General features: G+C 37.7%; 2 protein-coding genes across 5 annotated transcripts in view; both read right to left on the reverse strand.

Annotated features, from left to right (window-relative positions):
• The window catches only part of l3mbtl1 (L3MBTL histone methyl-lysine binding protein 1), a 20126-nt gene extending 8973 nt beyond the window's left edge, over positions 1–11153 (reverse strand). For 2 of the 4 annotated variants that reach the window (XM_016481274.1, XM_016481276.1), the window contains exons 1-13: positions 11098–11153; positions 9593–9750; positions 9143–9309; positions 5745–5865; positions 4454–4619; positions 4173–4296; positions 4042–4081; positions 3205–3296; positions 2879–2983; positions 2643–2778; positions 1114–1205; positions 884–1035; positions 677–753 (exon numbers count right to left, since the gene is read on the reverse strand). In XM_016481274.1, the coding sequence (XP_016336760.1) occupies positions 677–753; positions 884–1035; positions 1114–1205; positions 2643–2778; positions 2879–2983; positions 3205–3296; positions 4042–4081; positions 4173–4296; positions 4454–4619; positions 5745–5865; positions 9143–9309; positions 9593–9750; positions 11098–11147 (1480 nt within the window). In that variant the 5' untranslated portion in view covers positions 11148–11153. Of the gene's footprint in view, positions 1–676; positions 754–883; positions 1036–1113; positions 1206–2642; positions 2779–2878; positions 2984–3204; positions 3297–4041; positions 4082–4172; positions 4297–4453; positions 4620–4777; positions 4827–5744; positions 5866–9142; positions 9310–9592; positions 9751–10713; positions 10848–11097 lie in introns of those variants that run through there. The other 2 variants (XM_016481275.1, XM_016481277.1) reach the window with 2 other exon arrangements.
• A 1447-nt stretch (positions 11154–12600) lies between these two features.
• LOC107684905 (uncharacterized) overlaps positions 12601–14294 on the reverse strand; it is a 5441-nt gene continuing 3747 nt past the window's right edge. The window contains exon 6 of the mRNA XM_016481290.1: positions 12601–13555. Coding sequence (XP_016336776.1) covers positions 12741–13555 — 815 coding nt within the window. The 3' untranslated portion in view covers positions 12601–12740. The remainder of the gene's footprint in view (positions 13556–14294) is intronic.

The following is a 14294-nucleotide window of genomic DNA, read 5'->3' on the forward strand; positions in this document are numbered from 1 at the left end:
TTAATGAGCCGAAAAGAACGCATGTCACACCTCTGTTCATCAATTTGCACTGGCTACCAGTAGCTGCTCGCATTAAATTCAAGGCATTAATGTTTGCCTACAAAACCACCACTGGCTCTGCACCCATTTACCTAAATTCATTACTTCAGAGTTATGTGCCCTCTAGAAGCTTGCGTTCTGCAAGTGAACGGCGTATTATTGTGTCATCTCAAAGAGGCACAAAATCACTTTCACTGACTTTTTCATATATATATATGTGAATCATATGTATCATTTTACATATATATGAATATATATATACACCCTGCTACGTGTACTGCGTTAGGCTAACCGAGACTTGTCATTTGCACTTATATATTGTTGCTCTTTTGTTAGTTTTGACTGCTTTTATTGTCTTATTTGTAAGTCGCTTTGGATAAAAGCGTCTGCTAAATGACTAAATGTAAATGTAATGTACATGAGTACATCTATAGAAGCAACTCAAGTAAAATCCATGATAATAACTTAATAACTTAACTTAAATATCAAAATAACAATTAGGTCACAAATTATGGAACAAAGTAATGGTATTTGTTTGCTTTTCGAAATGGATCTCCGCTTTAACATTTAGAAGTGAGTGAAGAAGCTTCAGCGGAGTCCCGAGTGTTTGAGGACATACAGATGAAGAGTGAGTTACCCTGAGGGGGTGTCAGCGGCAGGCCCCTCTCCTGACACCAGCCGATGGGATGAATGTACGGGCTGTGAGCATCACACCTACAGTGAAGAGGAAACTGAGAACATTATCACTTCATTTTCAATAATAAACCTATTCATTTCACACTGCACCTGATATATATACGGGACTATTTAATTTAAACAAACATGAACAGCAGCTGTAACTCACCAGTAGTCATACGTGTCGTCCCAGTTATCAAAGTGAACCAGGAAGCGGTTGTCCACTTTGTCTGTTACCGTGGCAACACAGATGAGAGAGGGGTTCATGCGGTCCACGGCCTCCAGCTTCATCCCCACCTCAAACCCACAGTATGTCTCCGGCTGCACAGAAAACCAGCTCTATGTTCACACAGAGTCCTTGGGTAAGAAACTGCAGTACAGGACTAGTGTTTGACTCACTCTGACTGAGCTACAGAACAACTCCTTTGGTGCGGCTTGTGATCTGGTGATCTTTAGGTAGTTGGACCAAGAAAACTCCTCTTCTTTACATCCTGCGAGGGAACAACGTTGAATGGTTCAAATAAAAACCATTACACAAACTATAATGTACGTGAATTTATAATATAACTGTATGTTAGCACATCTATAGCAGCTGTGATATATAACAGATGTTAATTTATTTTTTACAGTACATGTTTTTGAACTATATTACAGCAATAAGACATAAGAGGCCATGTGCCAAGAGGCATAAGATTTTCTTGACACAAGTCCCCTTACCATGGTAAAATCACTGTACCCTGGCCAAAAATATGACAAAAGACAGAAATATTTCATATAGAATTACATTCATTATTACTCACAGAAAACACTTTAAGCTAAGTAATACAGTTCATTAGCCAACTGTACGAAACAGCTCAAGAAACATTTCTTATTATTATCAAGCTTAAAACAGTTTTTGCTTCTTAAAATGCTTGTATAAACTGTGATATACTACCACTAATCAAACGCTCAGGGGAAAGAAAAACAAAAACAAAAAAAGAAAGAAAGAAGAGTTTTATTCAGTAAGGTCATGTTTAATTGATCAAAAGTGACAGTAAAGACATTTATAATGTTAGAAAAGATTTCTATTTCAGATAAATGCTGTTCTTTTGAACTTTCTATTCATCAAAGAACCCTGGAAAATAACATGTATCACAGTTTCCACAGAAATATTGTGCAGCACAACTGTTTTCAATGTTGATAATAATCAGAAATGTTTCTTGAGCAGCAAAGCAGCATATTAGAATGATTTCTGAAGATCATGTGACACTGAAGACTGGAGTAATGATGCTGAAAATTCAGCTGCGCATCACAGGATTAAATTACATTTCAAACCAGAAAACAGTTATTTTAAATTGCAAAAATATTTAACAATATTGCAGTTTTTACTGTATTTTTGATTAAATAAACTTAGCCTTGGTGGGCAGAAGAGACTTTTTCAAAAACATTAAAAAATCGTATTGATTCCAAAGTTTTGTTTAATGTATGTAATTCAACCTAGAATTGTATGTATGTACAGTCAAACCAAAAATTATTCAGACACCAGATATAATTTTTGATATTTTTTTACTAGTTGGGTGCAGGACACTATAGTTTATTTATGTAAGTGAGGATAGCAAAATAAAGTAAACTGTGACAAATTATACCCAAAAATTCTCCATACAGTGGACTACCAGTAAAACTGATAAAAAATGTGGGACCAAAAAGGATTCAGACACTTTGACCTGACCATGTTTTGCTTCAGTGTTATCTGACATTATCCAGATGAATTTGTTCCGACACAGTTTAACTCTGAGTTCTTCTCATATTTTATTACCATTTTCTAAACTATAGCGAATAAACTGTGATAATGTGTGAGATGTTGAAGGCGTCTGAATACATTTTGGTTTGACTGTACATCACATTGTATGTTAAGGATCTGTTTATTTCCGGTTTGGTTTGTAAGTCACCTTTTGGGGTGTAGAGCTTGTGTCCTGTGCTCTCACACCATCCAGCGGGGTGAATATCAGGGCAGCTGGCGCTGACCCAGAAGTCATGGCAGTCAGAATAGCCATCAAAATGAAGGCGTAATCTGAAGCCACAGACCTGGAGAGCAGAATGACTGGTCACTGAGAGTCAGATAGCTCTGCACTGATTATAGTCCAAACCGTCAGAATGTGAGGTGTGCAGAGGTGTTTCAAAGTACCTCAGCGACGGTCAGGACGAAATACGTGGAGGAGTGCTGGGGGTCGATGCCTTCTAACTTCATCCCCTGTCTGAAGCTGTTCTTAATCGTGGAAACCCTCTGGGTCTAGACATGGATAAATGTTAATATTGAAAAACAGGAGAAAAATCCATGACTGAACTATAAAGTGCTTGTAATCGCTACTCCGTATTGAAATGAGTCAAGTTAATGTGCTGTGCTCTGATAACACATCACAGCTACATCATAAAATGTCACTGGAGTTTAAGATGAAAATCACTGGTACAGTGGTGTTATTCCCTTCCTACAGTGAAATACAGCAGTCAAACCTCCTGGAAGAGTCTGGCTGGAGCGGCCACAGCTTTCTGCTGCTCTAGATACTGTGGCCAGGACCACAGCTCCAGCTTACTCTCTGCTGAACCTACAGAGAGAACTGTTACATAGTTATGCATGCAAAGGACACTGTTTGCATGATCTCATTATCAGTATTAGCAGTTTGTAAAAACACAGAAACTGACTTCCATTGTAAGCTCAGTGGTCAAAGCAATGCCATTTTTCATGTTATTTTAGTATAATTGAGATAGTATTATAGTTTTTATAAGCTTTTATTTTAATTTGTTACTTTTAAATTTAATTTTTGCTAAAGTTTTAGATTTTTGTGTGGTTTTGTCATTTTTACAAATTATTTAATGTCTGTATACTTTATATTAGTTTTTCATTTTTGTAATAATTGTAAATCAAGTTCAAGTAAATGAAAATGAGAAATGTTTTGGCAACTGGCTGAAATATTTTTTTTTTTAAGATTTTGTTTAATATATATTTTCTTTTATTTCGGTAACAATTTAAAAAAAATTCTTTTTTTGGCTTTGGGTTTAGCTTTAGTTGCAGTTAACTAAATTAACATTTGTACATCTAAAGTTATATATATACACACACACACACACACACACACACACACATATAGGTACATACAGTATATATATATGTATGTGTATCAAAAATCATGTTGGTAAGAAAAACAAAGCCTGATTTCGACAGTCAAGGTCACATCATTTTCAAGAAGTAATGCAGTGATTGACAATTGTGTGGGTGCAGAGTGCAAGTGTATAAAATCTAACTTTAGTTCATTAGTGATGGTTTCATAAAATAAAAGTGTGATGAAGTACCTGCTTTGTTCTGTCTGCCATCCATTTTTAAAGCCTCCTCCTTTAATGACACATGCATTTCATTGCATTAGAACTAATGTAAAAATATACATCAAGCACAGCAATGAGATTAATTAGCAAAAGAACTGCACCATTGGTTCAGCATCAGACTCTTCCTCTGATGGGCTGTTGTATTCCCTCCTCTTTCTCTTCTTCATGGGCTTCAGCATTTCATGCTCATGATAGATCACCTGTGCTTCTGCAATCCCTGCAGGACTAAAGCATCCATACAGAACATCATACTGATAGAATAACCTCGATATCCTTAATCTGACTGTAATAAGTACATGATTTTTTGAATAGCAGAAATGCTGCATACATATTTATATATTGCATGAGAAAAACAGATGTGTAAGTCTAGTAGTTAATTTACTGTTCAGCCATCGTCTCCCGGCGTAGCTCTGTCAGGTACGTCTGTTTGCCCGGTGTCTCACTGTGCTTGCTATGAGCTGGACTGTCCTGAGCCTCCATACACTCTCTCTGAAGTCTGTCAGCCTCCACAAATGCACTGGACCTGACATTCCCACCTGCTGAGACGTCTGCAAGCAAAGACTCCCGTTTGTGATGGTGCAATTGGAAAGACAAATGCTAATATCTTTAAGATTTGATGCATGTTAGATATTGATTACAGGATCCTGAATTAACGTTTTCACACCTGCAAATGGTGCAGAATTTGAGAAATTTCAATATTTCTCACCGGTTTCTGAACTTGTCATTGGACTACTGTTCTTCCAGCTTGAGTTAAACTGTAATAAATTTGTAATAAATAAATTTGTCTCCAGCCTGTTTCCACCCAACTGACATTTTACTGATGCTGTAATATAAAAATCTTCTTTTTTTTTTTTATCTGTATCTTTTTTTTAAGATTTACCCAGATCTTCGTAAAATGGAGAGCACAACTGGCTTACTAATTTCACACATCATTTAATATTATTAAATTAGTAAAAATCAGAAGAAGACGCTGCTCTTCTAAGAGGACTGCAACTGCCTTTATGCGATGAAGATTATGAGTCTGGATACAATAGGACAGCTCACTCTTATTCTGTACAGTGAAAAAATATTCAGTCTTTGCATATAGCAACAATCTTTATCATGCAGTTAAACCCACTGCGGTTTGAAAAGCTGCCTGTGATGACTTGGGCCATTCAACTATAATATGCAAAGTGAAGTTCATGGGACAATAAAAATACTGATATGGTGAAAAATGTTCAGAATTTAGATTTTGTTAGACCATTTCACTATGTATGAGGTCCAAATAGATAGAAAGCATCCTTGAACATTACAATAAAACAGCGCTTTAATAGGAGTAACATACTGATGCAGAGGCATGTGTAATTTAGCTCTTTGATTGACAAAAAGTGTTTCCAAATTAGTCAATACAAGCAAAATTTTATTGATAATTAGAATTTCAATCAGCTATATCAGTAAACATTTCGATGTGCCAAACTATTTCTATAAAAAGAAAATCCTTGGATGGAAACTTGGCTTGTGTTTGGTTGCAGGTCCTAATAAAGCAACTAAGCTCATTTTTACTCCTGCTTGGTTAATTTTGAGGCCTGACTGATTATACTTTTGTTTATAAAATGCTATAAACCGACAGCCAGACTTCAAAACATCATAAAGCCATGCTTGTAATAATCCAGAGGCCTCTAATGAATAATTACCTGGTTTCTCAGCTTGTTTGATATCAGCTGATTTTGTCTGCGCTCCTTCAGTGGTCAGGTTAGCAGAGCCTATTTTCCCTTGATTGATCACTTCCAGTGAACCAGTATCGCTAACACATAACTGTAAAAAGCAGAATAGTGTTGTTGTTATGCAGTAATAGAAAGTAATACATATTGCCATCAGGAAGTATTCAGCACACTAAGTAAATGCTTTCTTTTCCCACTCCAGTGATAAGATTTCTTCCTCTCCTTCAACAGAGATTGCCTTTCTGTTCATCACTTTGACTGGTGAGACAGCAACCTCTGTCTGCAGTTTTTGACATTTTAAAGGGGTCATGAACTGAGAAATCAAAATCAAAAAATCTTTTGACATATAAGAGGTCATTGTACTATAAAAACGTCCTGTAAGTTTCAGAACTCAAAACTTTCTCATTAGTCTAAAAACAGCTTAAATTGAAGCCAATCTGCCAAAAGGACAGCTTGTGGAATGTGCCACTTTATGACGTAATAGTGTGTCTAAACCCCGCCTCCGCAGATTAAGATCAACGCCTGCTTCTACATCACTGTCTGTTTAGATCCGCCCACCGATTCTACAGCACTGGCTGTTTAGCCCCGCCCACAGACTCCACATCACTGCCTGTTTAGCTCCTCCCATCGATTCTACATCACTGCCTGTTTAGCTCTGCCCACCGATTCAAGCATGTAATGCAGAAAATGCAGAAACCAAACGCTCTGAAGACAAGACGCTGTGCAGTGCCAAGCTGGAAAAACAGTCTTTGCATCGCCTTCCTTCTGATCCCAACATTAGGAAAGATTGGAAGAACTTTATTTTTAATGAAGATCCTGATCACGTCAGTAAGAACTCGGTCCGTTGTTCACTTCATTTTACCGCGGATTCGTTTACAGACAAAGGGCACAATTCAACACAGGATTTTCAGAAAGATTGAAACTGAAAGACAATGCTGTACGACTATATTGGCTCCGACAGTAATGGCGCACCACACAAGTGTGAGTAACTGTTTTTATTACGTGCTCACTATTGCTTTGTCTGTTATTACTGATTGTTTGATGTGTATTTATGTGTTTTTAACCTAAATCACAGCAGCGTCCATCTATGAAGGCTGTAGGCTGTTAAACATACACAACTGTTAGCCAATCACAGCAGTGGGCGTTTATTTCTGAGTCTACAATCCAGGGGCGCGGGAAGATGTTTTAGGTTGGGGCCGGGGGTGCTGTACGCGCGGGGCGATATAGGCTATTAGTGAAAATAGCAGTATTTTTTTGTGATATCATATGCTATTTACACTAAGTGCAAATAGCTATTCTATTTATACTATGTTAAAATAGCAGGATATTCTGCTAATTACTTATTGCAAATAGTGGCAATTATCTGCACCTCAGCATTGTAATACATTATAAAACAGTATGCAATAATAACTTATTGAGTGTAAATTTTAATTATAATTCAAATTATTAAATGGATGCCACCTTATTGGGACAAAAGCCCTCCCTACACCTACCATAACCCTACCTACCCGATACTTTATTTTCAACTTTTTGATTATTTCCTTCCTTTTTATTAAAAATAAATGCTTTTCTGATGTGATTTGAAATTTGAAAAGGGAGAAAAAAAGTTCGCCAAAAGGCAGATTCGAACCCGGGTCAATCATGTCAAAAGCAAGAGTATGACACACACTTTACCAGCTACACCACTGAATCTGACAAATGATGACCGTCTTTTGTAATGTTGACTATCCCAATCACACGGTGGTGGGTGGAGTTAGTGTAAATAGCCTCTGCCAACAAGGCGGGCTATTTGCACTTAGTGTAAATAGACACTCCAATTTTTTTTAAATTCCCAACAGTTAAACAGTTGAACCACAGAAAAAACAGGGGGTGCTGCAGTACCCTCAGCACCCCCACTTCCCGCGCCTATGCTACAATCCGTCACACCTATTCAAACAGAGCGTTCAGATGAGGGGGTCAAAACAGGACAGAAAATAGCCTTTTACTTCTAAATTATGATGAATTTTGATGTAAAAATCTTGATAACATTATAAGTGGACCTCAGAGAACCGTACAAAATAATAAAAAAGGCAGTTCATGACCCCTTTAAATCACCAGATCTTCCTTCTCTACACTGGTCATCATGGGAACTGCACTCCACTGGGCTGATACCAGGACAGGCAGATCCTTCAGGATATCAGTGTCTAAATCACATCGGCTAACTACTGGGGTGCCTCAGGGTTTGGTGTTTGGCCCTCTCCTCTTTCCATTATCCACAAAATCACTGGGACCTATTATCCATGCACTCAGATTTCCTAGCACTGCTATGCTAACAATACAGAGCCTGCCTTGTAGACGACACCTCGGCCTGGAAGAAAGAACGTCACCTTCAGCTCAGTCTATTTATAATGCCATCCATTTCGGGCAGGAACTTCTCAAACCACATCCCAAAGATCACACAATCATGCAAATTTACACTGTACAACATCAGGCATTTAAAGTCACTTGAGCGTTTGATTTAACATTTTGAGATGTTCCTTTGAGCATTCGATTCATTATTTGAGTATTTTTTATTTTATTTTATTTTTATTATGGCAGCATTGTATTGGATTACAAAAACACAATATTTATTTTTGTTAGAGTTTATGCTTCACCATATGAGATCAAATGGCATTTAACTGATCACTTGGCAGGCTTTTTTTAAATTTGATTTTTATTCTTTTAGAATTGGATTTTCATAACTTATGGTCAGTTATTTCAGGTGCAATTTTGGGCATTTGGTTTATCATTTGAATTATGCAAGGAAAAAACCTTCCTGCATTCTTAACATGGCATGCTTATGTTGCAGAATTCCTCATTTATAAGTTGCTTGGCATAAAAGCATCTGCTAAATGAATGTGTCACGAATCCTGTCCATGGACTTCCGTTCGATCACCACCAGAGGTCCTCCGACCCTTGCCTGTTTTTGACTATGTTTCAGAGTAAAGCTTTGCACATGGATCCGCACACCTCTCGTCTTGTTTGCCCCGTAACAGAATGAATGTATTTTATCTTTTGTTTAATGTAAAAAAATTTAAATGACTAAACTGATATGCATTCAATCTCTGTATTCCACTCCCTGAATTTGTTTCACAATTATCTCCAGAAATCATACTGAATATGTTAACATGGTTAAATCTTTATTTCAGATAGCTATCATTGACTTTGCCACATGTGGGGAAAATGTTGTAACCTGATCAGACTTGTGCTGTAACATCACATCTAGCTACATGTAGGCACAGAGGTGGCTGCCTTGCGCTTTACAGCTGATTTTTGAACATGAAGACCTCGAGAGCTTGTTGTCGTCAAGATCACCGTATACGGGTCCACACAGACACAGGCATTTTGCTCACCTTCAGATTGCTTCCAGGGAGGATGGTCATTCCCTCCTTCCAGCCCAGAACATGGACAATCGTCCCTCCAACCTGCGCAGGAAGTGATGCGGCCTCCAGTTCACTGCCTTTAATCGCCTTGATTGCATTTGGAGGCAGCTCCACTTTTGGCAATGGATGAGCAGAAGCTTTGGAAAAATACAAGTTTTTGTCTGGTCTAAGAGTAAATACTGTCTTATCCACAATATGTAACACCTCTGGAGAAATGGACTAAAAACAATTGTTCAGGAGGAGTATGTTCATTTAATACTGTCAACCAAACTGCAAGAAAATATAAACACAGGATCAAGTCTCAAGCTCTATCCCTACACCTTGGACAGCAAGCCGAATCTGTTTAGAGTTTTAGTTTTAAAAGAAAATGAAATGGGAAATTGAATTAAATAAATGTACTTTCTATTCAACTGTAAGCACCTGGAAAAATGATTGTGGAAGTATCCTGGGTTTTCAGCCGCTGTGCAGAACTGTCATTGGGAGCGTGAGAGACGCTGCTTTCAGACGGGACATCTGCATCATGTGGCAAGACATCCAGGTCTGCTTTGGCACTCATAGCAAGACTCTGCTCAGTACCACTAACAACAGAGGATTGAGGACATCATGATAGAACAGAGGCCATTTCACCATTCACATGCAACACTGACAGAGAACACCATTTCCCTTCAGAAGTAGTTTTTTTTTAATCAAGGGGCTGGATATTTGAAAATGAATTTTGAATGCTATTACCAGTGAACAGGAAAGTTAAAATGCTGCAGTTTATCAGACGTTTTAAGAGGAAGACATTAGTCATTTAGGAGGATAATTTCTGTCATTCCTTTACAAAAATGAAAGAGAAACAGGACAATAACAAAGAAGAAGCACAAATGTGACCATGGACCACAAAACCAGTCTTAAGTGTCAATTTTATGAAATTGGGATTTATACACCATCTCAAAGCTGAATAAATAAGCTTTCCATTGATGTATGGTTTGTTATGATAGGACAATATTTGGCCGAGATACAACTATTTGAAAATCTGGAATCTGAGGGTGCAAAAAAATCAAAATATTGAGAAAATCATCTTTAAAGTTGTCCAAATGAAGTTCTTAGCAATGCATATTACTAATCAAAAATTAAGTTTTGATATATTTACGGTAGGAAATTGACAAAATATCTTCATGGAACATGATCTTTACTTAATATCCTAATGATTTTTGGCATAAAAGAAAAATCTATAATTTTGACCCATACAGTGTATTTTTGGCTATTGCTACAAAAATACCCCAGCGACTTAAGACTGCTTTTGTGCTGCAGGGACACAAATTATGTTGATGCTGAACCCATCATCTGATAGTGATGGTGATCCATAATCCATAATCTGATGGTGATGAGGATGGAGCATAAGTGATGGTGATGATGCTCATAAACCAGTGGTGGTGGTGATGGTGATGATTATGCATAATGCATAACTGATGGTGGTGATGTGAGAGAATCTTCCATTCCATTTCAAAAAGCATCAGTTCAAGCGCATCCTCTCCTCTCCCCAAAATAATCTTTACCAATGCAAAATGGCGGAAGTCCATGTTCCTGTGCAGTAAACTGTCAAGTAGGCGAACCATTCATTATTTAATTCCGCTCTTGACTGAAAGACTGCTTTATGAGGAACATCCGACTCCGATGCATTTGGAAGGAAAAGACAGATGCGCTCCGTTATGATGATCGATATTAAAACATATGCTGTAATTTCAAGGCAACCTCAGTTTAATTGCTAATTATTAGGGTTATGTAATCATTTCGTGAAGGGAAAATACGATGAAACGCGCGTCATTATAAGTATCCAGAAATGCATCCAAAGTAAAATATATTTATATGGAACGTGCATTAATGGCATGACATGAATAGTGTGTAATGTGAAGGCGATCAGGTAATGAATTTATTCTCACCAGTGCTGATCCTGCTCGGGAGGAATGTGATCTGCGCATGCGCGCATCATGAGCGCACAATCCTTTGATGTTTTGAAAAGTGTGTTGCATTTATTCTACACAACTTCACATGTGATAGTGTGCAGCGTATGAGATCTCTGCTGTGGGGATTGTTTTGATACGACATTAATTTAAACATTTAAGAAAAAGAGTATCCTTATGTAAAAGAATAAAATGCCTTATATAGCTATTAATGGCATTTGAGCTAGACGTTAGAGCAAACGAGTACATCCCTGAATAAAAACAAATAAATAAACCTCACTGTAGGAATAGCATAAGACAGTCATAATTTCTTGTAGTTTTAATTAAGTAATTGTTACCTGGAAGTGCAAATGGCAAATGTAAAAATATCATAAGTCTCAAAGTTGAATTGACATTACTTCAGTTTTCTCTTAAGGCGGGCGTACACGGTGCGATTCTGAAGGTCGGCACGTCGTGAGGTCTGGCACATGTCACGATTGAGTTTATCTGAAAATCGTACGGAGGCAGTCACACACGACACGAATTTACTACGATTTTACCACGACAGCAAAAATCGCACCGTGTACGCCCGCCTTATTCCTTCCCGATCCGTTCTTCATCCTGATTCTGCTTTTGAACTCATCTGAACCATCGATGTGGAAGTTCAACAGAAAAAAATGTTGTACATAAAACTTGAGCATCCTCTACGTATTTCTTTAATTTCTTTATTATTATTATTAGACTTTGCTGTTCAAACATAGATAAAGATGCGTTTTAAAAATCATAATACTGAACATTATTTATGTTGTGTAAAATCGGTTAAGACACACAACATCATCAATACTTTGTGTAAATCGGTCACACAATCATGTCACACAACTCACCATTTAATACAAAGCCTAAAGTGAAACTTCCCCAGAAAGAGAGTTTACTGACATTGTTATTGGATTTAGTATTTATTACATTTGGCTTTGAAAGCATGAGAACACACATTTTGCTTTTCAGTTGAATAATCCATGAATAAATCTCATGACACCTTTCAAGAAATATTCACCACAAATATAACTTGGATATCATTAATAAAATTAGTGTGGCAACGTCATAAACATAGTGTTGGGGAAAGTTACTTTTAAAAGTAATGCATTACAACATCGCATTACTCCAAAAAAAGTAACTAATTGCATTACTTAGTTACTACTGTTCATGGAAAGTAATGCATTACGTACTTTTGCATTACTTTTTGTCACCTGTACTGTAATGGCAACTGTAATGGCCCTTTCACAGCAAAAGTGAAAATAATAAGCCTCAGGCTGAGGTAAGTGCCTCTGATTTCTCTTGACACGGGGACAGGAGCTGAGGACAAAGTACCAAAATAACTTTCGTTACTTATTTGACAAAGTAACTCAGAAATGTCATTGCACATGTAAAAGTAATACGTTACTAGTTACTTTACAAAAGTAATCTGATTACGTAATTAGTGTTACTTGTAATGCGTTTCCCACAACACTAAACATAGCACAGCACAGCACATGAATTTTTGCAAACCAACTGTTAACAAACTACAAGGCAAAATAAAGTGTATGGCAAGTGTTTTTATTGAGTGAAGACAGAACACGAGAGTGCAGTTCTGATGGATGTCGAGGCTAGCAGAGGTTGTCACCCTCAGGACACATTTTAACCTCTTCATCCATGACCACGTCGACTCTTTCAGCGTTGATATCTAGGGCATTTTGCAACAATCTGGGATGCTCCTGAAACAACCACCACATAGATAAATGCTTGTGGACGCAACGGTTTCTTTTGTGTTCACATAGACACTTCCAGCTGCCAGACTTGGTGTCAAACGAGACGCGTGTCCTCCCAAACTGACACCATTTGTCCTTGAGGTCTGTGTACACAGAAAAGTAGACACATCTCTCTGGAAGGTCATGCTCCCCCCAAAAAATAGGGTACACACAATCGGCTCCCTCTAAACATGCCCTGGAGTTCATCTCCTGGCACTCTTGTTTCTCCGATATGGACAGGAGGTGTTTGTCGGTCATCTCCTCCAGAGAGCTGACACACAGCGGTGGAGGGGGAACGTAGTGCTGCGCGTGATTAGTTCTCACGAGGTGACGGCACTCTTTACCAGGATTCCCGCTCTGGGCCTGTGCTTTCATGAAATCCCAGCATTCCTCCAGCTCACACAGCAGTATCTGTAAGGCGAAGGATTTGCGGATATGAATGGGCACTCTAGGTCCGTGCAGATCCTTAGGTGTAACATAGATGGCATTTTTGGCATCTATGCATAACATGGGCTGCTGGTTCTGGCTGTGCTGTAGTCTCTCGTGCCGTCTCAAATTTGATGTGGTGGTGAAGAAGATGCCACACTTTTGGCACGCTGACTTGTTGCCCAGAGTCTTGTCTTCGTTGTCTGTTTGTTGGCTCTCCAACAGGACTGTTGTAGGTTGTAGCTCAACTGGAAGAGGGAAAAAAACCTGTTTAGATAAATCCTAATATGTGACCCTGGAGCACAAAAGCAGTCTTAAGTCGCTGGGGTATATTTGTAGCAATAGCCAACAATACATTGTATGGGTCAAAATGATTGATTTTTCTTTTATGCCAAAAATCATTAGGATATTAAGTAAAGATCATGTTCCATGAAGATATTTTGTGAATTTCCTACTGTAAATATATCAGAACTTAATTTTTTATTAATAATATGCATTGCTAAGAACTTCATTTGGACAACTTTAAAGATGATTTTCTCAATATTTAGATTTTTTTGCACCCTCAGATTCCAGATTTTCAAATAGTTGTATCTCAGCCAAATATTGTCCTATCCTAACAAACCATACATCAATGGACAGATTATTTATTCAGCGTTGAGATGGTGTATTTCAATTTCATAAAATAGACCCTTATGGCTGGTTTTGTGGTCCAGGGTCACATTTGGGATATAGAGGTGTCCGAAACTAAAATAAGGCTGAACTAGAGCTGGACGATATGGCCAAAATTGATATCACGATATATTTCTTAATTTCGGTTGATACGATATAATTCCGATATCGATATGACCACTATTTATCTGAAATGGAAATCTTTTGTAACATTATAAATGTCTTTATCATCACTTTTGATCAATTTTAAGCATCCTTGCTAAATAAAAGTATTAATTTCTTTCCCAAAAAAATAATAAAAATTATACTGAATGGAAT

This window comes from Sinocyclocheilus anshuiensis, unplaced genomic scaffold (assembly GCF_001515605.1).
Source record: "Sinocyclocheilus anshuiensis isolate Anshui unplaced genomic scaffold, SAMN03320099.WGS_v1.1 scaffold429, whole genome shotgun sequence".
NCBI classification, from domain to species: domain Eukaryota; kingdom Metazoa; phylum Chordata; class Actinopteri; order Cypriniformes; family Cyprinidae; genus Sinocyclocheilus; species Sinocyclocheilus anshuiensis.